Source organism: Micrasema longulum, unplaced genomic scaffold (assembly GCF_059751315.1).
Source record: "Micrasema longulum isolate JH-2025_06_02 unplaced genomic scaffold, ASM5975131v1 h1tg000849l, whole genome shotgun sequence".
Lineage (NCBI taxonomy): Eukaryota > Metazoa > Arthropoda > Insecta > Trichoptera > Brachycentridae > Micrasema > Micrasema longulum.
The window spans coordinates 44,995-71,691 of record NW_028278041.1 but is presented as its reverse complement, the minus strand read 5'-3'; the positions used below and the strand labels follow the sequence as shown (position 1 = coordinate 71,691).

Sequence of the window (26,697 nt, the reverse complement as noted above, 5' to 3'; positions counted from 1 at the left end):
TCATATGCGATTACCAGCGTTACTAGAAGATGTAAAGCATTATTTATATGTTTAATTTGGAAAAAAATCGTGTCTACCATTTGCTCGAAGTTGGGAAATTGTGCAATTCTCTTGGCACGAAAAAGTTCTCTGCTAAAGGTAAATTTTATATTTCAACACCAGTTTTAAGAAACTTTCCTTTACATAGTGTTCATATAAAAAATATTCGTTCATTTTTAATTAAGAAATATAACATATTGCGCAAAGGGCGTTAACAACTATAAAACTCTATATTTTTCCTATGTTTAAAAAACCTACATTATTATCGTGTGATCGTTTAAACGTTGTTAAAGTCATTTTAAATTTATTTCATAACTACCTATTAATAAATTTGTTTCATATACTTTCGAAATAATCAACAACAGTAATGGGTAACCTTTTTAGGTCGCCTTGTCAAAATTCTGGAAAAAACTGGCATGACCCGGGTACCGTGTCACATCTGAGAATGTTAATAATTTTTCGACCCTGAAATAAGAATAATATTTTGTAAATAAGATAGTCTTGTTTTATAAACATTACTTTTTTTTTTTTTTTAAAAAGAAACACTTTTGTTCTGATTTGATTTACGCAAATATTTAATTTTTGAGGGTTATTTTCAACGAGTTGTAAATAACTCACTATTAGAAAATGGGAATCAAGTTTGTATAGAGTGCGATTCGAGCCACGGACCCTAGCAACAGGACCATAATCCGATTAATTTATTAGTACTAAAAAGAAAATGTTATGAATGTTTAAATGTTTTTATTTTCTTTTTTAATATTAAGTTCACAGATTGTTTGAATGTTTTTATTTTCTTCTTTAATATTAAGTTCACAGATTGTTTAAATGTTTTCTTTCCTTTTTTAATATTAAGTTCATAGATTGTTAAAATTTGTTTAAATTTTTATTGTTTAAATGTATACTATGTATTGTTACAAGAAATGTACTATTTTTTTTATGTACCGTCCCAAATGAGTTTTCTCGTACAACTCCTGGGAATATAATATCATGATATTCATGTCTTATATGTTTTATTAATAAATAAAAAAAAAATAAAAAAACAAATTATTATTTACGTTAGTGGCTTTTTATGGCTGAATTGCATTTGATAAATCTTCAATTAAAGGTTAGTGTTTTGTTCATTTTTAAGATAAGAAAGCATTATTCAATGCCGAAAATAAGGTCTTACAAGAGTATGCAGATTGTCATCGTAAGCGATGCGTATCACCCAAAATATCTTGGCGTATCAGGTTATCTGTAGGTTACCCATCACTGATCTATAACACCGCACGTTGTAAGGAAGTATTTATGTACCTACAATGTACACTAGCAACTTGTGGAGATGGACCTACGTACATTTTGTTCGCGTTGGCCGTATTAGCGGGTCGCAGCACGAATTTTTTTTATTCGTATTATTATGATGTTATCCACCAGCCTATTTGCCTACCATAAAAATATCCCGGGTGCGATTTATAACAAGATTTAAATTAAAATCTCAAATAAACCAACAACTTTTCCGATGACTGTTTAAACTGATTACTGATGTTTTCATATCAAAATCTATTATGTATACTAAGGTTATTACAAAAAAAATATGTTTATATTCTACACGTAATTCAATATCAAATAAAATGTCGACTTAGTTTTTGACTATTACTGTTTTTAGTGAAAACTATGAAGATTTCAATGTAAATGGTTAGCGCAAAAATCAAATAAAACATTGAAATGTACTTCATAAACATTTTTTGGTTCATTTTTAAACTAGGTCCCTTATTTATATACGTGCTTTTATATTGCAATATTTTAAAGTGATCAGATTGGCAACTAAAGCGTAATCCTTAGTGTAACAAATTATCAAGATACGCGGGGATTGGTCTAGAAATGCAGTGCCCTACGCACCATCAGATGCGGATAGAGTTATGATGATGGTGATTTACCTTAAGACGATACGTGGTGAGACTTTTCTTCATACAACCGTATTCCCGTATTTTTCTCCTGGATAATGGCACGAGAGCAATGATTTTTATACACATTTATTTATTTATTTGCGTATTCATTCAAAATTACACTAGTTTAAATATTAATAAACTTATTAAGGCTTTTTAGGCTATGTCCGTGTCAAGCCACAATAAATAACAATAAAAAACATAATAAAATTAATTCGATTAAATTATAATGACACGTGATGCAATAGAAAAACAATCTAGAAAAAAAGTAATAAATAATAAAATTCAAAAGAATACAATGCAAAAAAGATAATCAGAAATAATTTTAAAAAAAAATTATAAAAATTAAGAATCACACATAATCAAATATACAAAATTATGGTATCATCAAAATCAACAAAATAATAGTAAAATATAGTAGTATTAAAAAAAACAAAATAAGAGTATCATTGAAAGCAACAGAAATAGAATATATATATTCACATTTCTAAATTTTGTTCCACGAAGTTCGGCAAAAGGTCTCTGGAATACATTGGTCGTATACAATTTAATAAACTGCCTGATGACCTTAAAAATGAAATGTCGAGTGGTAAATCTCAAAGACCAGAAATGAAAACCTATTTCTTAAATTTTTTTGAAAGTGATAGTTTTTAGCTCAGTTTCTGTGAATAGTCTATATATTGTGTTTTAGGTTTAAATGTTTTTCTTTTCTTTTTTTAATATTAAGTTCACAGAATGTTTAAATGTTTTTATTTTCTTTTTTAATATTAATTTCACAGAATGTTTAAATGTGTTTCTTTTCTTTTTTAATATTAAGTTCACAGATTGTTTGAATGTTTTTATTTTCTTCTTTAATATTAAGTTCACAGATTGTTTAAATGTTTTCTTTCCTTTTTTAATATTAAGTTCATAGATTGTTAAAATTTTTATTGTTTAAATGTATACTATGTATTGTTACAAGAAATGTACTATTTTTTTTTATGTACCGTCCCAAATGAGTTTTCTCGTACAACTCCTGGGAATATAATATCATGATATTCATGTCTTATATGTTTTATTAATAAATAAAAAAAAATATAAAAAAAAAATATATATATAAAAACATAATTGAAATGATAATTGAGATATTTTTTCTAGAAACTCACTCAATACTAAGTAAGAAATATAAGAAATAGGAGCAATAAATCATATGCCTACCACTAAATTAAATAATACAAAAATACATAATGAAAAAACATAAAAATATCAAGATGTATAAAAAGCAAATAAAATTAAAAGTATAGATATTTACCATTGGCGTGTCTCCGTCGTTTTGATTTTTCGATAATTTTTCCTTATGGGAATTAGGACCATCTCAAACCCTTAAATGTACCTAGTTTTATCTGCCGCCTTCGAACTTTTTTGAAATTTTAAAAACGGAAACACAGAAAATTTTATTCCGATACTCATTAAAAAAAATAAACAAATCGGTTCAGTTTTGGGGTGCGCAAAACGAGACAACGTAACCTAGCTTTTTTCGTTTTTTGTTAGGAATAATCGGACCGACGTGCAGTTGTTTTTTTTGCACAATATCGGGGAGACATCTGCGAGAGGGTGACAGAAAAACAATATTTAAATGCCTATTTATCAAATTTCTCTCCCACCGCATTTACTCTTAATATTAAAATATCTTAAATATCGGGGCCATTTACGTCTCGTCGTAAATAACTGTGCTAGAATCGAATCGTGGAAGAGCAGGGTTCGAATCTCGGATCTCTAATTCGAAATCGTGACACTACCACTAGATAACAGAATTCTATGAATATGCATGCTTTTCTGATTCAAGATCGCAACTCCGATAAAATAGAGTCATAACTCAAAATATCTGATTTTGAGTTTAATACACATAATGAATCGAGGAAATGAAATCTTATATGCTTAAAAAAAGACACAATTCTAGCTTTACGATTTAACCTTACTTACAGTTGGCGCTTGGCCTTAGTGGCGAGCGCTTAGCGGTGCGGCGCGGGCGCGGTGAACTCAAGTGCATAGTCCATAATGACCTGCGCGGGCAAGGCAGATCATCGCTTACAACGCCCGCGCCATGCCGCAAAACTCTCGCGACTATGGCCAAGCAGAAACACTTATTTGAACGCCGCCATTTTCTAACAGTGCCTTATTTTCTTTATAACAGTTGAGATTTTCTTTAAAAATAATGTAACATTTTTTTAGACTAATCTAAATATAAATGCACATGACACATAGGCATTGGTAAATTATTAACCCTTTGTTCTCTGAACATAATTTGAATAGAGTTTTTGAACTTTCCATATTACATGACATATTATTTTTAAAAATTTAAAACTCTTTGTGTAAAAAAAAATAGTGGCACAAATTTTCTTTTCTCGCGTCAGGGAATTTTAATATAAAAAGTTGTTGATTTTCCAGTACGATATATTTCCAAAAATCAATGAAAAACCCACATTATAATCAAACCATAAATATATTTTTTTTAAACTTGCGGTTTTAAAAACGATTAGTAATTTTACACAATCAAACGGGGAGAGTTCTACGCAAAACTGATTCCCAGGAGTTCTTTAGTTTTTAGGAACAAATTACTTCAAAATGGCCGAAACTATTGAAAAATGTCCAAATATGTACCAAAAGTGATTAGTTATATCAAATGCATTATAACATAAGAGATAAATTAGTTATTTTACATCTGGAAAAAATTGTACCGTCTGGGAGCAAAGGATTAAACGGTGAAAAGAAAAACAGAAAAACATAATAAAGCAAACATGGTTTTGATTTATTTTTTTGTTTTTAGGTTCTCTTGGAAATTCTGTTTTTTTTTGTTATGATTTTATTTTATCTTATGTGTGATATTATTAGTCCCTGGACTGGCATATAAAACGCAAGACTAGTAATCTAAAAACTCTGCGATCGGTGTACTAAATATTAAATACTCTGATAATTAAGTATATTTGAGTTTCTTCTTTGTCCACCTTCGTTCCTTCCCACTTTTACCCTCTTTATAGTAAAGTGTAGATATTTAGTTAATTTCTGTTTAAAAAGAAAAATATCTATGTTTTCTTTTATAATAGAAATATTCTAATATACTCGTACCTACAATAGTTCATATACTACTTTTCGAAAATCAAACGGTTTGGGTAGGTAGGAAAAATTTACCTTAATGCAATATGCCCGCCCTTATATATATACAAACTGTATATAAAATTTTTGAACAAATAAATGATATTGATCTATAAACAAGACGAGCAAGACAAGAAGTGGAATTGAAACTGATGGACGAGGTTCATTTACCGTTGTCTTATAAGTGATAGAGTTGGGAGGACTTACTGCCGTATATGGTGATGTGAGATCCAGGGCGGGCAGTGAGAACTGGTGTGGAGCCATACCTCTCCCCAACATTGGAGAGTCGCCCATTTCCTGTGGCTGGGATTCCCATGGGCTTGAAGGCTATTGGTCTGATCACTACCTTTCCCTGAAAAGTAAAAGAAACGACTGTGATCAAGATATGTTTGCTAAATGGAGCTAGAAAACTGGAGATACATTTATCTGGAGTAACTTATATCTGGAATTACACACGTCTGGAGTTACAAATTACATATTTTTATTTTTTTATTTATTTATTTTATTTCATTGGAAAGCCAACAGACATTTATACATTTATAAGAATCAGTTATACCATAAATACATATCATAAAGTCCAATTAGAGGCTTCCACATAATATTGTTATTGTAAATGTTGTCACATAAAAATTATACATAACATAAAATAACTAATCATACAAAACTTATAATATTACTAGAAATGTAAATGAATATTGGTCACACAGTTGCACATTACAATAAATAATACAACTATAGTTGACCATACAGTGTTCATTTATTATGTGCCTACATACAGAACTGCACATCACCTGCATAATATAGGCTGCGGATTCAAGGCGCAACATCATAACTTAAATTATTTTTGGAAATTTCACTTTTAAAGGAAGTTAAAGATATATTATTAATATCAATACAATTTAATTTTTGATTACACATATGAAAGCTACAGGGTATAAAAGATAAATGTTAATTTTTACGTGTTTACTTATAATGGCATCTGACAGCAGTTCACCCGATTTGAATTTCTGTTGGATCAAATTTGACATAAAGGTTTTACTTTCCATGATAATTGAACCAGGAAAAAATGCAAACTGCGTATAAAGGGGGGATGTCAGTTAAATACAGGAAATAATGCGGTAATTTAATATTAATGAAAACCACTTTAGATTTTAAAAAATAGGTTATTTATAGTAAGCAGGTTCCTTTATATTTATAAGTTTATTTTAATAAAGTGGTCTGAAAACTTGAAAACCTTCCATTTCAAAACTTATTTTTTTGACATTCATCCTTTATATTCTGTGTACCCTTCATATATACGGAGAAGGAGATTTGAAAGTCGAGACTTTTACTGGGTTTTTGATGACCAATGAGTTATTATGCCGTGTGCCGTTCCCACACGTTTCCAACCTTTGTAACGTATTACAGCGTCCATCGACAAAGTTGATATCATTTAAAAAGATAATGTGTAACACTTTGTACCGTGTCGCAGTCATTGCTGTATGCAATTGCAGCTTGTTTTGGATATCTGTGTTGTTTCACTGTATACGTTTTTAAGTGATTTCTTTATAACTGGGAACCAGAATGATTTTAATCGTATTCCATCATCGGTGTGTATATTGTCGGGATGCTCGTCAATCTCGATTTATTGGTCTCCCTAAGATTACCAGCACGAAGGAAAATTTATGCCCCGTTTCCACATGGTGTTTGGCCAGAGTTGACTTTTCGGGGTAGCTGAGGTGACATGCACTCATGTGCTCCTTGTACTTTGGTTGACAGTTTGCCCGATGCACACTTTGGGGCAGTTTTTACAATTTACCGTGTAAATACCGTCGGTTTCAATATATCTTTCGAGGTGGACGCTGTAATTCGATCTGAAACGTGGCACAGTAAGCCAGAAAAACCTATTATGCATCTGAACGGCAATGAAAATCTAAAAAGTTTAATCATTTTATGGCCCTTAATGGATTGTATTGAGTGAGTACCTACGCACTGTAACATATACCATTTTTTTAACGTTTGAACCATTGTTATTACATATATTTTTAGAGTGGTATTATTTTAGATGAATCACATGGATATATTACATTTTAAAGAATGAAACAATAGTCATAAACCGGTAAAGATCAGCCCTTCCACTCCATTAAAAAAATCTTCTTTATAATATTTTTGAAATAATGGTGAAGAGCTCATGCTTCTCTGAATCATAACTAAGAGGACAACCCCACTAAGACAACTTTGATCAAATCAAAAACAATTTGAACTATAGGATCCAAAAACCATATAGTCAGTCAAACTATATAACTTGTCAAAAAGAGTCGCTTATGATCGAAATTAATGGAAGAAACCCGCAACTCGGAAATAAGCACGAGGTATATTTGTATGTTTATCATCCTCTACGTACTAAGGCAATTACTTTCCAGTACTGCAGAAAAAAGCGTTTATTAATTATATTAATTAAAAGTTATCTATTATAATTTTAGTTACCCAACTTTCGATAAGAGACATTTTTAAACACATAATTATAATTTACTTTCAGGTTCTAAGTATGTATTTTTTCAGTTCAGTTTTTATTGCATTTTGTTATTTTCGGAAGATTATTGAACAATATTGGAATTACGTAATTTAACTCACTCCAACCAGGGACCTATAGTTTTAAATCCAGTTTTGTGAGTTTGGAAACTCTTTTTTTATATTCCGGATCAACAAAGGGATATACGATCAATTTGAAGTCATAAAGTTGTTTTAACGGCAGGACATGACTGAATTTAAAATATAAACCTTCGTCTTAATGTTTTGCATCACAGATAACGGTATTCCATACAATCCCCCTTAACCGTTTCAACTGAATTAAATATCGTAACCCAGGTGATAGAGTATATGTATTTTTTTAGATGTGATGTGATATGAATATGCCAGAGAAAATAAACAAACGGAATAAAAAACAAGATTGATATAAAAAATAGCATTAAATAAACAACAATAGTGTTATAATTCAAACTATGCAAATTTTCTGATTCGGTGAAGTTGAGACAAAAAACGCGAAACTGAAATGACCAGCGGTGAGGATCGAAATAAAGTTGCCATAAAATACTGGAATCAGTTGTTCCCCGAGGCGGTAAATTAAAAATGGGTTATTTGATTGTCGGTATCGTATTTGATTAATGCCTTTCCATTGGAAACAAGCCGATCGTAACGAGATGATTGTAGAAATAAAAAATAATCTTGGCAAAACAAAAAACTTACACACAAAAAAAAGTCAATGAAATGACGTCGGTAAAGCAAAGCCGTTAACCCCCCAAAGCCTAGAATTTTTAAAATAGATGCTACGGGTTGTTACATTATTTGCATACTATTTTGGAAGAACGGTAGATGACCCAGCCGAGAGTATCTTGTTCAAATTAAATACAGGTACATAATAATACTAATCGAATTAAATACATGTCATGTGGATAACACATCTTATGGTCAGATTAGGGGCTGACGACTTATTAATTTATTTATTATTATCACATATAACATTAAAAAGTCATGTATCCCAAATACTATTATACCAAAAGCCTTGTGTTGGGTTGGATTACAGCATAATAGAAAGTGGAAACATACATACATAATATTTAAAACTACAAAAATTATAACATAAATGTCAAATTCATATCACTATCTGAACAACACGAAGCACTGTGTGAGCACCATATAATTAATAATAAATACATTTATACTGTCTCGCTGCAGACTCCTGCCGAACTTAGACGAATGGCGAAGTTGATATGTGTGCAAATCAATCACAGGGATTTATACAAAAAAAACTATATTTACACTAGTAATACTAGATGCAAAAAAAGTCATCCTGCTTAATACTCTGAATTTAATTTACTAATGGAAACAGATTGATTTTTAATTGACACCAAGTTTACAACTAGTGGTCCCCATAAACGTAGTGTAAAGATTCAAATGCTTGCCTCACGCATAGGAGTTGTAGAATCGATTATCTGTGAGATAACTAAAGTTTTTTTTTTTAATTCACTTTATTTTGGGTTCTAATTCAGTCACAAAATGCAATATAAATTTGCTTTTGTGCAATTAAAAAAGAAACAAAATTCTTGAAATCTGTCAATTTGATCACATTTTAATTAAATGATTTGATATACAAATTTGCTTATGAATTAATTTTGACTGCTACTGTTTTTTTTTCTTACATTACTACAAATTTAAGCATTTTTTTTAAGCCCTACAACAGGCCAGGAGTCCCAGTAACAGTAGCGAATTACAGCACTGGACACCCGCCCTGGCTTGAGAAAAATCACATTTAATTTTTGTGTTCTGACTGAAAATCGAACACAGAATCTTCCGTGCTTGAGTCAAGCGACCCACAACACTACAGAGGCCGCAAAACTATAAATAAATATGTTATTTTTGTAAGGTACCATAATTATATAGTTTTTGAAATTCGTATTTTGTAATAGTATATATTTTACAGCCCTTTATGAGTTTGTAAATTGATAAATATAAACTAAATAAACAAAAAGTTATTCATATACGGGTTTAATTTAAAAAAAATATTTTTGTAAATTTAATCATTAATGTACATTTATGTCATTTTGTGTTTGTTACGGCGTGGCTAAAACAGATAAAAAATAATCTGAATTTACAATGATATACCGATAGTATTTTATATTTTATTTGCTTTTTCAAATTTTAAAGATTACTTGATATACTTGTTATTCCTTCTTTATTTTTTCTATTTTCTCGTCTGCATTGGCATGTTTTTATACTTTTAAACTACTTTTAATTACTTATATTATATATGTAAATAAAATCAATATATTGCTGCTCTTACTATAATGTGTCATTAATTTTGAAGATGTTTTTTAAATTGACTTAAATTTATTGTCTTATATTTCTCTTAAAGATTATTTTCATCATTTCTTTGAATCCCTTAAAATAAATACGTGTATATTTATGTTTTTCCTTTTTTTTTAAAAAATGTTATTACTATTTTATTTTGTTTTTACATCTGAGCATGTTTTTCATTCTTTATTTCAATTCTTAATTTTTAATTACTCTTACAAATTTTCTTCATTTTTAATATTATTTCCATTTGTAAATACTCACTACAAACTACAATCTTTAAAATATATTTTTTTCACTTAAATTTTAATTTTTAAACAACTTTCATTTATGTTTTTCTTTTTCCTTCTCTTTTTTATACTTTCATAACTAACCTTACATATAATTGCTTTATAATATGGAAACTTCACTGGTCCATAAGAATTAAGTCTAATTGTGTAAAATATTAAACTTTGTAACTGTATGTTTCCTAAATAAAAGAAGAAAAAAATATAAAAAAATAACCATTATCTTATTAAAAAAAATTGTTAAATCAAAATTAGTGTTCAAAAAATCAAAAAGTATTTGATAATTTAATTTATAAAAATATTATGTCAAAATCTATGCAATGAAGGGTTTAAGTGTATATACATAGTATAAATGTTATAGCTCATCAATAATTTATTACCCGCTCGACACCAAAAACTAATGACAAAACCATTAAATTCTTTGATTACGTATATAAGTTATATAAATCTATCGGATATCACGGTACTTATATACGTAATGTACGAAATTTTTATCAAATTTGGTATCCGGAAAGCTATTTTTGTTTTATTGCCGAGGTTATGATATGTAGTCGTAAATCACAATAATTAATAAAAAATAGCGGATTGCTGAAATATCATGGAGAAAATTGTCAGTATAATTAGTATTTGAAGAATTAACTTGATTTATCGTTTTTACAAACATTATATACATATTGTTTTAAATTACTAAATTAAGCTAACACTTACACGCAATCTTAACCCACACATTTATATCCACAGATACACCCTTATGCTTTTAACTACGCTCACTTGTTGATTATATTTTCAGATATATAGTCTGTCAAACAAAACAGAGACAAAATATTTAAGGGAAATCAAAAACACCCCCTAATAACGTGCACAATGAACCAAAGTCATTTATAGTTCCGACTTATACTGTTTTTTGACACTGTAAACTAAGTTGAAATTAATGTTTATTGCAGTAATCAAAATTATTTTGAGTATGACAAAACCTGTAAAGAGAACTCGGGGATTTTTCTCTCAAAGGCGTTTATCAAAAATAAGAATCGATATAAATTTATACATATCTTAAGGGACAGTCAGCCTCGTGGTGTAAAGGTCAGCATGTTTGCCTATCATGCGAGAGGTCTCGGGTCCGATTGATACGGTTGATATGAAATATTTTTTTATTTTTCATTTAAAGGGTGTTTTCACACCAGAATATTTCGTAGTCGCTGGACTGGTATCTAAAGCATAAGATTGATCATCTTACCTTCATGTAACAAAAATGATCAAGATACGCTGCGATTGGTATACCAATGCAGCGCCCTATGCACCATTAGGTGCGGAAAGGGAAAGATGATGATGATGATAATCTTGAGGGCAGTGGTGGACATTCACATGACAAAGATACACACCCATGAGATAATCATCAACATAAAAAAATATAAAAAAATGAAATAATTATGAGATACGGAGTTTCAATAGCAATATGATTTCCCGACAAATCATAAGGACATTTAGCACAGAGATAATACTCGTACATATGTAGTAAATATGACAAAAGCTTTATCGTAATAATATAATGTAGAACCATGGAAATTTTGTAAGAGCCAAAAGCTAAAGAAGATACTGACCTTAATGAAATTGGTTCCGGAGAGTCTAAGGAGTTGAAAATGGCTGTTAGGTGGCCAAAACATGTTGTTATTTAAATTGTTAATTATTATTATTTTTCTCAATTGAATTTTAGAGATCCTCATCACTTTTTAATATGTATTTTACTTTGTCTTTCACTATGATTTTTTCCCTGTTGTTTTTTTTATTTTTTTATTATTTTTTATTCAAACATTTTATAAAAAATGCGGCCAAGGGACCTGTGTTGAGTTGGGATACAACATAATGGAAAGTGGAAGCACGTACATAATTAAATAATAGCATTAAAAAATATATATATTATTACATAAACATACATATATTTTAAGGGGCATCTGGATAAAAAGCTTAAAAGTAAATGAATTTATGCAATATCTCGCAGCAGTCTCTTGCAATGGTCTCTTCCCATACACAAAATCCAGGCTTGTACACTCTTTTTGAACGTTAAAACCTTTTTCAAAATATTTTGTTTTTTCATTGTATTAATTATTGTTTATTATTTTTACTGTTTTAGAACGTGATAAATAACCCTAATTAAACGGTCAAAGCAACTGAGTATAATGCATAATAATATAAATAAATATATTCAATGAAAAGTTATGGGCTCAGTAAATGCCATATTTCTTTCTCAAAAAAGATTTTTCGTTTCTGTTGAAGTATCGATCAATCGAACAATATGAAATTGTGTCATTTCACTGCATGTTATTTAAAAGTATCTTTAAATTTAAAAATGTTTTTTATCACACCAAATAAATTTTAACGCCTGGTTGTAATAGACTATTTTTCAATTTTCAATAGCTGTGTCATCATCGGTTCTTTTTTCAAATATTCAAGTTCAATACCCGCCAATGACACAGTTAACTCGACCGAACACTATTGTGTGATTTCAAATACGATAACTGTCATAATCGGAGAAAAAATGGCCATAAATATTGCAATATTCGGGATATGTTGACTAGAACAATAAATTAATAACATTTAAAACAGAACTGTCCATAGTAAATTTGTTCTACTTTTTATCAAGTTCTGAGACAAAATATGAAAAACTCCGATGTGGAGATCGTAATTAATATACATATTTTCAGAAATAGAGAACATTTAAGAGAAGGGAATATGAGAGTCTACGCATTTATAGAGCTTATGACTTATTATGTTTTAAGTGGTTACTTTACACACTGTCTAAAATTATTTTTTATCAGGTCATGGTTAATTTAATCAAAAATTATTTGTTTTTAACATTGTTGACTCCCCTTCGTGCTGCTGCGGATATCCTAACCAATCTTCTGAACACATCCAGTGGTCTTGTCCCTTTCCTTTTCTCTATGATTACCGAACGGACCTTCTTGCTACTATCCGTGGCCCTGTTATAGGTCCAGTCGGATATGCAGATCTGGTGGCTTCCAAAAATAATTTCAAGGCTTTTAAAAAGTTTTGTCATCATTTCGGCGAATTGATCATGTCCAATCAATTTAATACCAGTCAGTGAAGAATTCACTTCCCTCTTTTCTCGAGCCAATGAAGTACATATTATGTGCTTCTGAATTACTTTCTTTCAGCACAAAAATGCTTAGGCTACCAGATAACAAAAGGCTCCTTCGGGCAGTTTTTCTCGTTTGACAACAATCAAATTTTCTTATGTCCTCAGATGCGGTGTGGGGTATGTGGTGGGCAAGCTGTCTAAAATTCGTCATTTTTCCTATGTTTGAACATCTTTTCAGAAAAGTAGTTTTAATACATGAAGGTGCTGGCTATGAGACAACTCTGCCTAAAAGAAGCACATACACACTTTTGGTCAAAGAACAAGGACAGATCTTAGCAAAATATTCATCTGAGGTTTTCCCAAAGCACGAATTATGTTCTACCCAAAACCCGTACGACTTTTGCTCAGAGACACCTCTCTTTTATCGCACCGAGAGTGTTTAATATTTTGGAAGAACGAATAAAGCTCTCAAAGACAAAAACTATTTTCCAGAGAGGTGTTAAGGAAGGGATTTTCCTTAGCGGGAGGGATCTGAGTAGGAAATTCCTTGTTGATTTTGCGAATATATAACCTCCTTTTCGTTCTTTTTTTATTATTAAATGTATTTAAAATGTTTATGTTTGCTGTTTATCATATTTGTATGCCATATATTTATTTATTATATATACGGCCTAAACCAATTACAAAAGTTATATGAAGAAATATATTTATGCACAAGATTTTTAACAAAAATAACATAAAACTGTGTAGCAAAGACAAACAAGGGAAATACAATAATAATAAAAAAAGAAATAATTAATATTCCGGTAAATGGTATACAATATGGTTATAAACACGAGAAACTCATAATACTTCCAGCTAAACCATGCCAATCTATCTTTATCCTACACTGTTTAAGTGGCAAAGAGATCTACGAAAAGCCGGCAGATCTATCCCAACTAATTCCAAATTGTGTGACGAATTGACTAATTCACACATTCTGGACATTGGGGGGTATAGAAACAAAAGTGATTCTTAGAAAATTTGATAAATAGCAGATTTTGGCTTCTGGTGACACGGTTGGGAACATGAGAAAAACTGATTGCAACAGAGACGGGACATGAGGTATTTTGAAAATGCATATAAGGTCCATCTCAGTTTTACGTTTCTCGAATAAAGGCACATTGATAGATTGGTCTATTGCAAAATAGGAATAATTACCCGTTTGCAATCCGAAAAACCATGCCACTTTTCTTAAAAAACGGTGTTGAACAGACTCGACATGGTCAATATAAGTCCTGTAGAATGAAGACCAAATTGGAGAAGTATATTCAATTCAATAAATATATAAACATTTTCTTTAAGCTTTAATATGTTTCTGATTTCATATAATGTTTGTGGTGATAATGAATTATTCTTCCCAATTCAACTCGGGACTTTGGTCCTATGAAATTGCGACGTATGTTTAAAAAAATGTATGATAAGCTATAAGCAAATAAATACAATATTTCTTTAATTCTTCCATAGATTGGTTTTTGTGAAGTTAAAGTGCTAAAACCATTATTGATGCAGATGAGATTATTTTTTTATATGCATGTCTTATATTGTTTCGAGAGATGGATCAATAATAATACATTCAATAAAGATTTGAATTGACTTACTAGATTTTAAAGAAATCTGAATCACAGACATATAACAAAAGTAAAACTTTAAAATACTGAGTACTAAAAGTACCTAGTTTCAAACAAAAAAAATCTGAAGATTGGATTATTTATGACACAACTCTAAGAATAGACAAGAAAATCTTTTGTAAATTTGGGTCGGGTTCCTGGAATCTTTTTACTATGTCTTTATAAAACAACTCTATTCAATTTTGTTGACAACTTGGTTTCCTGGAAAAATACAAGTAGAAAACGAGGAAATAATAGTTTAACAATGAATGCAGCTAAGATGGTTGAATATTGTAAGTGATTTGAATAATGCAACTACTATTTACAATAATTATTTTTTCCACACGTCTTCCACAGACCATATGTTTACAAAAATAAAATGTCATTTTTTGTTGAGAAATATTGATCTTGTTTGGACGAATGACTATTCTAGCATGAATAATAATAAGTTAATGCTTATAGATCACTAATTCCTTGAGAGTCTGTAGAAAATATTTCAGAAATCTTTTCATCTTGATACAAACAGGTCAAAGTTCCTTTGATCTTGAAACTGTAAACACGTTAAACTTCTCTTGATATTGGTATTGTAAACAGGTCATAAATAAAGATTCACCAGTAACATTTGTACAATTTGTAGAAAATAATGACTTCCCTTACTTTCTGACGAGTTTTCTCGATCTTGATACTATAAACGGGCCACAGCGGCAGATTTACCAATGCTTATTTCAAATTGTGTAGATTGTAAATAAGAGTTTGATTAAAGGTCAAAGTACCCTTGACCTTGCTACAGTGAACCGGTTAATGTTCTTTTGATCTTGATACCATAAACAGGTCATAAAGGAAAATCTGACGAAAAAAAAATTACAGCATAAAGAAAATATGTCAGAGTTCCCTTAATCTTGATACTATAAACAGGTCAAAGATACTAAACTCTTGCTAATGTATAATGGTCGTAAAGAAGATTTACGGATAATCATTTCTCATAGTGTGGCTTATAAGCAAGAGTTCGCTTGCTTTTAATACAGTTAACAGGTCAAAGATCCTTCGGTTTTGATACCATACACAGATTAATGTTCTTTCGATCTTGATATGATAAACAAGTCGTTTGTCTTTATAGGAAGATCCACCGGTTAAAATTTTACAGTATGTAGAAAATAAGTCAGAGTTCCCTTGATCTTGACATCGGAAGCAGGCAAAGTGGTCCAAGTCTGCAGCCAGCAGTCACCGCCCGCAGCCCGCGGCCACTTGTATATCGCCGGCACAGGTGACCCCAATCCCAACAGGTTTTTTCATATGGACCACTCATCTGGTTTATCTTACTACGGCCAAGTATCGATGTATACATGTGTAGTGTGAAGTATGTGGTACGAGAAGTTATTCGCGAAGTTAACCATTGTACAATAGGATGCGAGCAACAAAATACCCGTTTAGAAACAGACTTACACTAAATCCTATTCGTGTTCATAAATTGTACCATTGTTGATAGTCAGCACTAAGTTTGGCTCAACTTAGAGTAATTGTACAAATCCGCATGACCACGTAAATAATTTTTGAGTAAAGCTTTAACGTTAAGATGTAAAATTTATTTGGATATTATGAGCATCGTTTTTATCTCGGGTACATTTCCATCAGTTTTGCTCCTTCTTTTAAGTATTAGTTATTAATTTTAGATTTACAGGCCTAAATTTAGATGAAATTTTCATTATTATGGTCATAAAATTGTATTGATTTGACGCAAACAGTTTCAGCTTTCAGCAAGTTCTTTTGTTTTTTTTTTATTGCAAAATGTTCATTTATTATTATATTTAATTGTTCATCCAATACTGTTATTTTTTGTTCCCTTTATCACTTGATTCATCTATTTATTTTCAAATCCACTTGTCATATATATGATGATAGTAATCAGGCGGTGACTCCAGACACGGCTCGTCTGTGAACAGTTTCCCTCCACCCAGATCCGTCCTGTGCTGTTCTGTTTAAGCATTTCGCACAGAAAGCTCTGATAATCTAAATACCGAGTCCATTCAAGCTGTCGCATGTGGTCGGTTGTCGTCCACGCAACCTTGTTCTTTCTACACATCTTAGTAATATATTTTTTTACAGGCGCAGGCGTTCCGAATATCTTCCGGAAATAAACAAAAAAAGAAGCATCCCATTTCCGCACATGGATAGCAGTCTTCTTTGGGTCATGTCCTCTTTATCTGTATACCAAAGCAATTAATTCTACCCACTTGTCTCAATGTGTATTTATGTGCCTACACCAGAGAAAAACATCAAACGGTGCTAAGCTGTTTAGTTGTTGTAATTTATTTCGTTTTCGCAATAACCCTTCCAGCGGCGCATTCACAAATGATTATCGACGTCCTTAAAAACATGCTGAGTATTTGAGCGATCACAATGAACAATAATGAAAATGCTTAAGTTTGACAGGCGCCGTGGCGCAGTTGGTAAGGCGGCCAACTGTGAAACTGGCGTCGCGGGTTCGATTCTTGTCAGTTGCGAGAAAAACCCAAAGAAAGATTTTTTTCTCAATTGGTATGGGTGTTGTGGTGTATTTTTCATTACCTCCTTCCATATCCCCTCTATCCCACCTGCTGACAAGCCTCAAAATAAAGGCTTATCGGTCATAACTCAACGCGTGTGTAATCTCTAAGTCAACGCTCGTGTCGGTTTGTTTTTTGTTTTCCCCGTAAATAAATACAGTTCATTGCCGTCAAATTGGCGTTTATTATAATATAAAATGATACAACATATTGCATTCGCAAAAAGAGAGGGAGTATCTTATACGAAAAAGGTAAAATTAAATTACGAACAATTACTAGGGCGACTGCTTTTTTTGACATTTGACTTGCCGACCGCCAGCTAAATGCAATAAATAGTATGATAAATTGTGTACAAACAATAAAACTTAATAAAACTAAATTATTTTACTTTACTTACAGATCTGGAATATTTTCCATATTTACACCAGTGAAATTAAAATATGTGATTGCGCAGCAGGATTATACGTCGCGAAACGTAAATATTATGACGTTTAATATTAGATGTTTACGGATGTTCCATTGTGATTGCGAATACGATAAACAACTCATAAATTCATTTAAAAAATATATTTTTAAAAAAACTAATACAAATCACACATTAAGTCCTTTGAAGTAATTATATCTTGTGTCGTTCGCACTTATTTCTGACGTTTCAATAATCATTGTAGCGTTCAACATTTCGATCGGTGTAATTTGAGTGAACTTATATAGGAACCGAGGATTTGTGGTTGCAGTCAATCTAAGCACGACGAAAACATTATATCATATAGTATTGTGTGAAATTAAGTTACATAAAATAAAATCAACATTTATTTTTTACATTTTAATTCAAACATTGATAGAAAATAATTAGAACTTAAAAAACAGATAAGATTAAATGTAATTCGCAGTTTATTTACGATTTTATCTAGTAATAACTTTAGTCGCACACCTTTGATTCTACATCGACATAATAATGTGAAATTTAATGATATTTTTATAGCTTTAGGGTGATAAATTAACACACAGATAAACATTTTACTGCTGTTTGTAATAGAATAAAAAACAAATAAAAAATCTACTGTCGTAAACACTAAATGAATTATTATGTCGACTAAGATTTTTTACGTAGTAAATTAGGTAAATATAACTTTTATTATCTATATTGTTTATTATGTGTGTAATGATATATATCATACATATTTAAATAAAAATTAATATTGAAAACAACTAAATAATAAACGCCACTATGTGAAGGAAAAAGATTTTGACCTGACAAAGACCTATGAGGGAAGGAAAATTCATGATTGACAGATTAAATTTTTATGACCGAAAGTTTGGTATTTCATACCACGCAGTTTAACTGAGTCAGCCCGGGAGTCAGTTCGTCCAACCCTCAAACTGGCTCCCTCCACAAGCCCAAGAAGGGAATAAGGCCACCGGGTCATCAGATCTCCAGATAAGCTTTCTGGGCCAGCGAAAAGCTTCGCAGAATTGTGAGTAGTACTTTATTAAAACGATACCTGTTTTTTTAACAACCGGATCATGTAATTTTAAAGCCATTACAGACCTCTTTTTTTTCACTTTTTAGTCTTCCTTGAGCATTGGAGAAATATAAATGGTACATTTTTTTATTTATTCTTGTATTTTTATTTTTTTACCGAAAATTTAAAGGGAAATATTTTTTTTAATTTTCTCAGAATAATTTAAATAATATAATTTCCATCTTACCTCTATGTTACATAATATGATGGAGATACGATGCATTTATCTTACCAATGCAGTGACCTATGCGCCGTAGTTCCATTATGTAATAAATAATTTTGAATGTTGCCTATTTATACGTTAAACGTTTATACAAAATGCAGTTTTCATATGTTCTATTACCAATTACCAGCATGTCGATTCTCCGTAGAGGTTTGGAGAGTCATATACTCATATAGTATTTTACTTTAATAAAGCAAAAACTACACCAGCCGTGGCCACGGTGTTTTTTAGAGTTATCTTTACCACTTTTAGCTCTTAATGGCTGTCCATTTGATTGTGCGACACGTAAATAGGTTCCTCATTTGTTGACGTATCGTCCCTTTTTAGCTTAGGGCGAATACAGCTAGAGGCCCAATGTAGGCGTCTAAATGAAAACCTGGAAGATGTTGTAAGCGTAATAAGTCACAGGCTCTGTGGCGCAGTTGGTTGGACATCTGACTGAGAACTGGCATCGCGGGTTCGATTCCCGCCAGATGCAAGAAATAAATCCAAGAATTATTTTTTTCTCAATCGGTCTGGGTGTTGTGGTGTATTTTTAGTTACCTCCTTTCATATCCCCTCTTTCCTACATGCTGATAGGCCTTTAAATTAAGGCTTAGCGAGTTATTTCTTTTAAAAAAGTACTTATTTTGTGAGGTATATAACGTGGTAAAAATTACAATTAAACTAAAGAAAAATACAAAACTCCGAACATTGTTTAAGTGGAACGGAAGTTCCCTAGATGTCATTCAATTGTCCAGCTTCTACTGAATTTGTTTTTTTGTGGTTTCCTCTTACTAAAGCAAATGCCGAGAAGTTCCTTAATAAGGCCACATCCTGAGTTTCCCACCAGATTCTCACACAATGGTTCAAGTATTGTACCAAATAAGCATGGCAAAAAATAAGTAACTCCGAAAAAAAAAGTACGTCAGAACACCGAATAGTTTTGGTGCCGAATGCCTAGCGATTCCTAGCGTTGATGCAAGTAGTATAGCCTATTACGCGATGGTTTATATAACAGGTTATTAAGCAAGAATATCAAACTCCCAATTTTCAAATGTTTTTTACACATCTCAAAAAGTGGATGAATTTCGTTAAATCCGAGCAGATTCGTTCTGGAATGTAACGCGAGTCAAATTGTATGGACTGGTGAAGGAAGTTATTCAAACGGAAATAAAACTCTAGCCATTATTTCTCACCAACAAAGAAAACGACAATCACGACATGAATGAACGATCACGGCTAATGAAATAAAGGAAAATGGCTGACAAATGTCAGAGAAATACAAAAAGCTTTCATTATTCAGGCGTTCAAATCATATTGCAAAGGGACGCGTCACGACCACTTGCACTAAAAAGCAAAGATAAAAATGAAAGTTTAAAGTAATGAGGCGCACAATAATTTAAGATAATCATAACGTAAAACATGAGTATGCATATTTAGTTCTTGTATTCAAAATACTAAATAACAGAAAATAGTCCAGAATTAGATACGTTTATATTTTTTTTAAGTCAACCGATGCATAGATAAGCAAAACATTATTGTTACATGCTCTCAAAAAACCATCACTTGTGTTCATACTTTGTGGTGATCAAGGTTTTTCTTAATAATGTGTAGGTAAACCTAGATGGCGGCCTCCGTAGCGTAAGACGCTTGACTCACGTATGGTAGGGTCAAGGAACGATTCCCGGTGAGAAAACAAACATTAAAATAAATTTTTCTCAAGCCTGGGTGTTCTGTCCTGTATTTCAACACTGTAATTGGGACTTATAATTAGAAATCAAACACTGATTTGAGTCTACTGAATACTTTATTTTATTTTTACAAATATAAACATATAAAAATAAAACTTCGTGACAATTGTTTCGCCTTATTAGGGCATTTTCAAACGAATGTTCGAATGCATTTTCAAACGACATTCGTTTGAAAATGCCCTAATAAGGCGAAACAATTGTCACGAAGTTTTATTTTTATATGTTTATATTTGTAAAAATAAAATAAAGTATTCAGTAGACTCAAATCAGTGTTTGATTTCTAATTATAAGTTTAAATATGGAGTTCTACAAAATAAACACCAAATCAATCAATACTGTAATTGGGCCTTAAAAACAATATGGGTAAACTCACAAGTTCTGTTGATTGGTGAATTGGTTTTCCGTAAACCGGATATCCATCACAACACTCTATCATCGGTAAATTCGAAAGAACTAGCAACGTGCTTCAATGTAGTTTGTTTTCATCACGTCAAACTTAAAATTTATCGATCCATAGAGAGTGACCAGAGGAACCAGTTGTTAGAGAAGCTAAGTTTGACTGACAAAACAATTGGGAAATTGACTAATAAAAATACTGAAGTGGAAGCCAGAATAATGATACTGAAAACAGTATTTTCGTCAGTAAAACGGAATTTTTGAATGTTTTCAAATTAGATATTCTTTGTGGGTCTGAAGTTGTTTTATTATCAAGGTTATCAACTACCCTAGCTCAGTATCAGGCATAGAAGAAACGTTCACATTCTATTACTTCTTCACAATCTTTTGAATAATCCCACTTAGCCTGTTTATCTGATAGAGCTCTTTCAAACTCTATCACAACATGGACTATCCCTTCGTTCCCTGATAAGAACCCTGTTCTTATTCGCCGCTCTAATTTTTCTGCCTCCTCTTTCACAGTAGTAGCTGCTCGATTGTGGAATAATCTACCCACTGCTGTCAGAGACGCCCCTTCTTTATTCACATTTAAATCACGATTGAAATGTCACCATCTAAAAATTTAAATTTTTCCACCTCCTTCTTTCTATATTAATATATATAACGTGTTAAATAAATAGATCGATTTCGTGTAAAAGCGATGTTTCGTTATTTGATGTTCTAGTAATCTCTCTAGTTATTTTCTATAAATGTATGACTTGGATTTAAGTTATTGTTATTACGGATAAGCTCTCTATAGAATTTCTTTTTGACTATTCTTATGTACTTTTTACATTTATTTCTATATGTTTTATATTCTTGTTGTTAAATAATAATATATTTTTATATTTTGAACGGGGTACGTAACTTTAGTTAGACCATTAACGCAACTTTTTATAAATGTACTTAGCAGACTCGGCAGACATTGTCCTGCCCGAACGTTGGCTTGCCTGCTATAACGTCTAAAAATGTATTGAATGTCAGTTAACATTATTTTGGTATTAGCGAAAATCTAGTTAAAAGAAATAATTGAAATCCACGAAAAACGAATGCGGTTTGTAAATATTTAAATACACACTTTTTATATGGAAAAAAAAACATCTTCCCAATTTTTTAGTATTTGCAACCCTGGTAGATCAATGAATAAAACGTTTTTGCACCTTACTTTTTACAGGTTAGATTTAAGATTTTAGGATCTACAAACATGCGCAGCGCCTAACTCATTATTATGCGAAGAAACGGCACGTAAATCGGTTAAGCCGTTTAGGAGCAGTTGAGTGACATCTAACGTTACATAAATATAGATAATTTTATGTATGTGAAATGAAAATCAACAAATAAATCAAAATAAATTTTAAATACTTATTTCCTTCGTACATTTTCAAGTAACTTCCCCGTACAATCAAATGCACTAAAATTCCTCACTAGTGATGTGCCAAATATTTTTTATCTTTAATGAACTTTTTAACCCACAAAAAATTAACTTGGGGAAGAAATAGAAATGAGAAACTTTAAAATGTGGGTATTATATGTAATTATTTAATGAACTTATACGGAAGTCACGTATTAAGCATAATATAATATAGGTAAACCAAGATTTTAGTGACAAATTGACTGCAGTCGTCCACAAAGGAAATGTATTCTATCGGACATAAAGGAACAAGTCGTGACTTGAAATTACAAATAATTTACAAGTTTTTTCTCTATGCAACATAAAGAGGTTAAAATCAGCCGTAATGAGAAATAATGAATCATCTCTTTTGAGTAAGTAACCGAAAAATGAGAATTTAAAGATGCTTTTCCACCTAATGCGCAAGATAAAAAGTTTTAGAGAGAAAAAACAAAAAAATACTTAAGTAGCAATAATGACATAATAAAAAGACGAGAGCTTAAATATTTTTGTCATTTTTTTTGTATTTGTGCTATTATACAAATGGATTTAAAAGAAGTACAAACGTGTAGGCCATATATTTCGGAAAATTGATATTTTCTATATAAAATCCTCATAAAAACTTCATCACGATCAACAGGATAGATGTTAAAATTGTAAAAAAGTATGGCTATTCAAAGATAGACATAATGTTGAATGTTATCATCATCGTTTCCTTTTACGCACCATTCAGTGATCAGTCTCACGCTTCAGAAGCCAGTCCAGGAACATTGAAATGTTGCAGTGTAGTACCACCTTAAAAAAACGATATTTCACCTCCACCCCGCCAAAAATATAATCAGTCACCAAAAAACCTCAAAAATGGCAAGCAAACGCGAGAACCATTACAAAAAGAGGTGGACTTATCTCTAGTTAATTTACTTATTTCAGGATTTATATCTGAGAGGAGTCATCGAGTCGAAAACGCTTATTCAGGATTCTGATTCCATTTCACACACTAAATAGAACAAGAATTAATGGAAAAGGAAAAGAAATCAACAGATGGAAAAAATTAAAACGTATGGCTGTTTAAAGATAAGCAAGATAGTGAATGCTATAAATGCCTAGCCTTTCATATCCTCTTCTCGAAGGGGTTGAAATTTAAAATTTAAAACATTTTCGAAAGAGTTAGGTTTATGAAGAAAATTTACTAAGCGGCTAAAAATAAATTGATCCATGCCCAAATTACAAATGATTAATAATAATGTTATTATAATAATAATCATGGTTCATTAACAAATATTACAATTTGATTGATTGAATACGTATGATAAATTATTTTATGATGTATTTCGCATCGTACTAGTGTATTTGTGAACTTTTATTAATCCATATCCAATCAAATTATACGGAATCCCGAATATAATCGTTAATAAGCATCCACAAAAGATAATCTGGCAAGAGTAAAATTACACAATATTATGAAACAAATCTGAACGGAGGAATATTGAACTGAGATTTTTTTAATTGTTTTTTTACAATAAACATTAGTGATAAAACAGAGTATTAAAAAAATAAAGCATAATTACATAGCAATGAAATACATATTAATAGTAAAAATAGTAAACAAAAAATTTCACAAACTCATGGCCTATTCGTGGGTATACAAGAAAATGAATTTTTGGTCCTTTAATAAATAATGGAAAGTTAATATATTTTTGTGTAATTATGAGAAAGAAAAAATAAAATATTCTGTAAAAGATAATATGGTATTTTTTTTATAGTAATAAAAAAGGAAATAAAAAATATTAAAGAAAAACACAAAAATATTCCTTATTATTAAAGGGCAACAAAATATATCATAGAACAAAAATAGTTCATATCTTTAGTTTGAATCCATGATAATGCATGTTTTTTAAAAGAAGGAAAATTTTGAAAGTTTGGAATCAATGAAACATTATCAGTAAAAAAAGAATTAAAAGTTTTTGGGCCTATAAAATATGCATGTCTCCGTGCGAGCCGCGTTTTACAATGTGGTATTTCTAGCACACGATTTCTTCTTTGACTTGATCTTTGAGATGTTAAATTATATTATTTTTAAAAAAATAGTTCACATATCCCTTTGTAAGATGGCAAAATACCATAGATAATTGGTCAAAAAATTAAGTAAAGGTTTGGTGTAGGAACTAATTATTCTGACTAAATGTTAGTAAATGTTTGTAGATATATAGGTACCTAACTACTTACCGACTATTTTATGTACATCGGTTTCGAGACGTAACCGTCTCTTTGTCAGAATACTAATATTAGAATATACAAATCCCATTGAAAGTGTTAGTTGTATTCAAATATTAGTTATTCTTATTCTGAAAAACAGGGGTCTCTGGTATATAAGCTCCTGACGTCATTGCGACTTTTGTAGATATATGTGACGGGTTCCGTAAATTAGTTTTCGCCCTCTAAGCCCGGGCCGCGATTACAAACGCTTCTTTCATCGGTACATATCGAGACGGTATAAACTAACATCAATATTTATTTACGAAAATGTGTATGAAACTTTAAAATAAAAGTAATTGAACATGTTAAGATTTTTTTTAATGTGTATACTTTTTTTTATACAAAAAACTGAATTTTTTATAAAAGAATTATGAAATTTTTTCTGAATTATGAAAAAAAAAAATTTAATATTACTTCTATAATTTTTTTGATTGTTTTTCATACTTATTTATAAACTTATTATTTTTACTATTTTTTTATTTATTTTATTTTATATCTACAAATTTGAAATAAAAAGTTACCAGTTACATCGCTTTGGCGACATAATCAAGACTGGTATCTTTATGATAAAATTACATATTTTTCATTTTTGCTTTAAAAAAAATCAATTGGGATAAAGAATTTGAAATGATCCTATTCAAGTTATTGATTTGAGGACCGTTTTTTCAAATCATGACATTCCCTTAAAACGTAATTTTTCAGGAGAGAGTTTTTAGTGATTCGATGCAAATCACGTAAATAAGCATTGTTTTAAAAATGTACACCTCACTACTAAACCTGCAGGTAATCTAATTGTTTATCAATATATTTTTTTAATATTTTATGTTTTAGTACCCAGGATAAAAAAACATGGATAATATGGAAAAGTCCCAAATCCAGCCGTGGAGAGAAACGGGCTGATAAGAATAAGAAGAAGAAGCTATCATTTGCACGCAATATAAATTATTGAAATTATTGATTAAAACACATGGAAAAATACTGTTTTTTTAAAAGGAGATATTCTATCGAGTAACACTATGATATTTTTTTAAGCCGGTTTTTAACGTGTTTTGGCGAGTTTTTTCAGGTAATCGATGTGTCTTAATTTAGCTTTATTAAAAAAAAAAAAAAAACACAACACCATTTGAGGCAAATATTGTGTTTAAAAAAAACGATCTTCGATTGTAGTATAAGATAATGCAGTGATCTTGTTACAAAAAAAAGGTATTAAGCCTTGTATTTCATGGTTTTAATATCATGATAATGGACTCATTAAACAGTTTTATACCTATTTATGGTAATTGTTTACTGTAAGTATGCGTAGTCAACAAAAAATCAGAGTTTACAGTAGCTCATTATAGTATGATCATGTATAAATATACAATGTACAATTATACATATATTAAGGTATTGTATGTTAATTGAAATAACATGGGTTCATTTTTACATCCATCCCACTGCCTGTTCAAGAATAGTGGAATAATATTAACAAGAATCGTGTATTTCTACACGAAAATGCATTGTTACGTAATGTAGAGAAATAATAAAATGTATAAACATTTCATGCGTGGTGAGATAATGCAAAGTCGATAAAAAACTAATATGAATGAATAATGAATAACGGATTTTTCAAAATCAATTACTCTTTTGAAATAAGCA

General features: G+C 30.7%; 1 protein-coding gene across 3 annotated transcripts in view; it reads right to left on the bottom strand.

Moving 5' to 3' along the window:
* LOC148278633 (leucine zipper putative tumor suppressor 2 homolog) overlaps positions 1-26,697 on the bottom strand; it is an 86,775-nt gene that overhangs the window by 39,427 nt on the left and 20,651 nt on the right. For 2 of the 3 annotated variants that reach the window (XM_088231099.1, XM_088231101.1), the window contains exon 2: positions 5,304-5,448. In XM_088231099.1, the coding sequence (XP_088087225.1) occupies positions 5,304-5,448 (145 nt within the window). Of the gene's footprint in view, positions 1-5,299; positions 5,449-26,697 lie in introns of all 3 variants that reach the window. The other variant, XM_088231100.1, reaches the window with a different exon arrangement.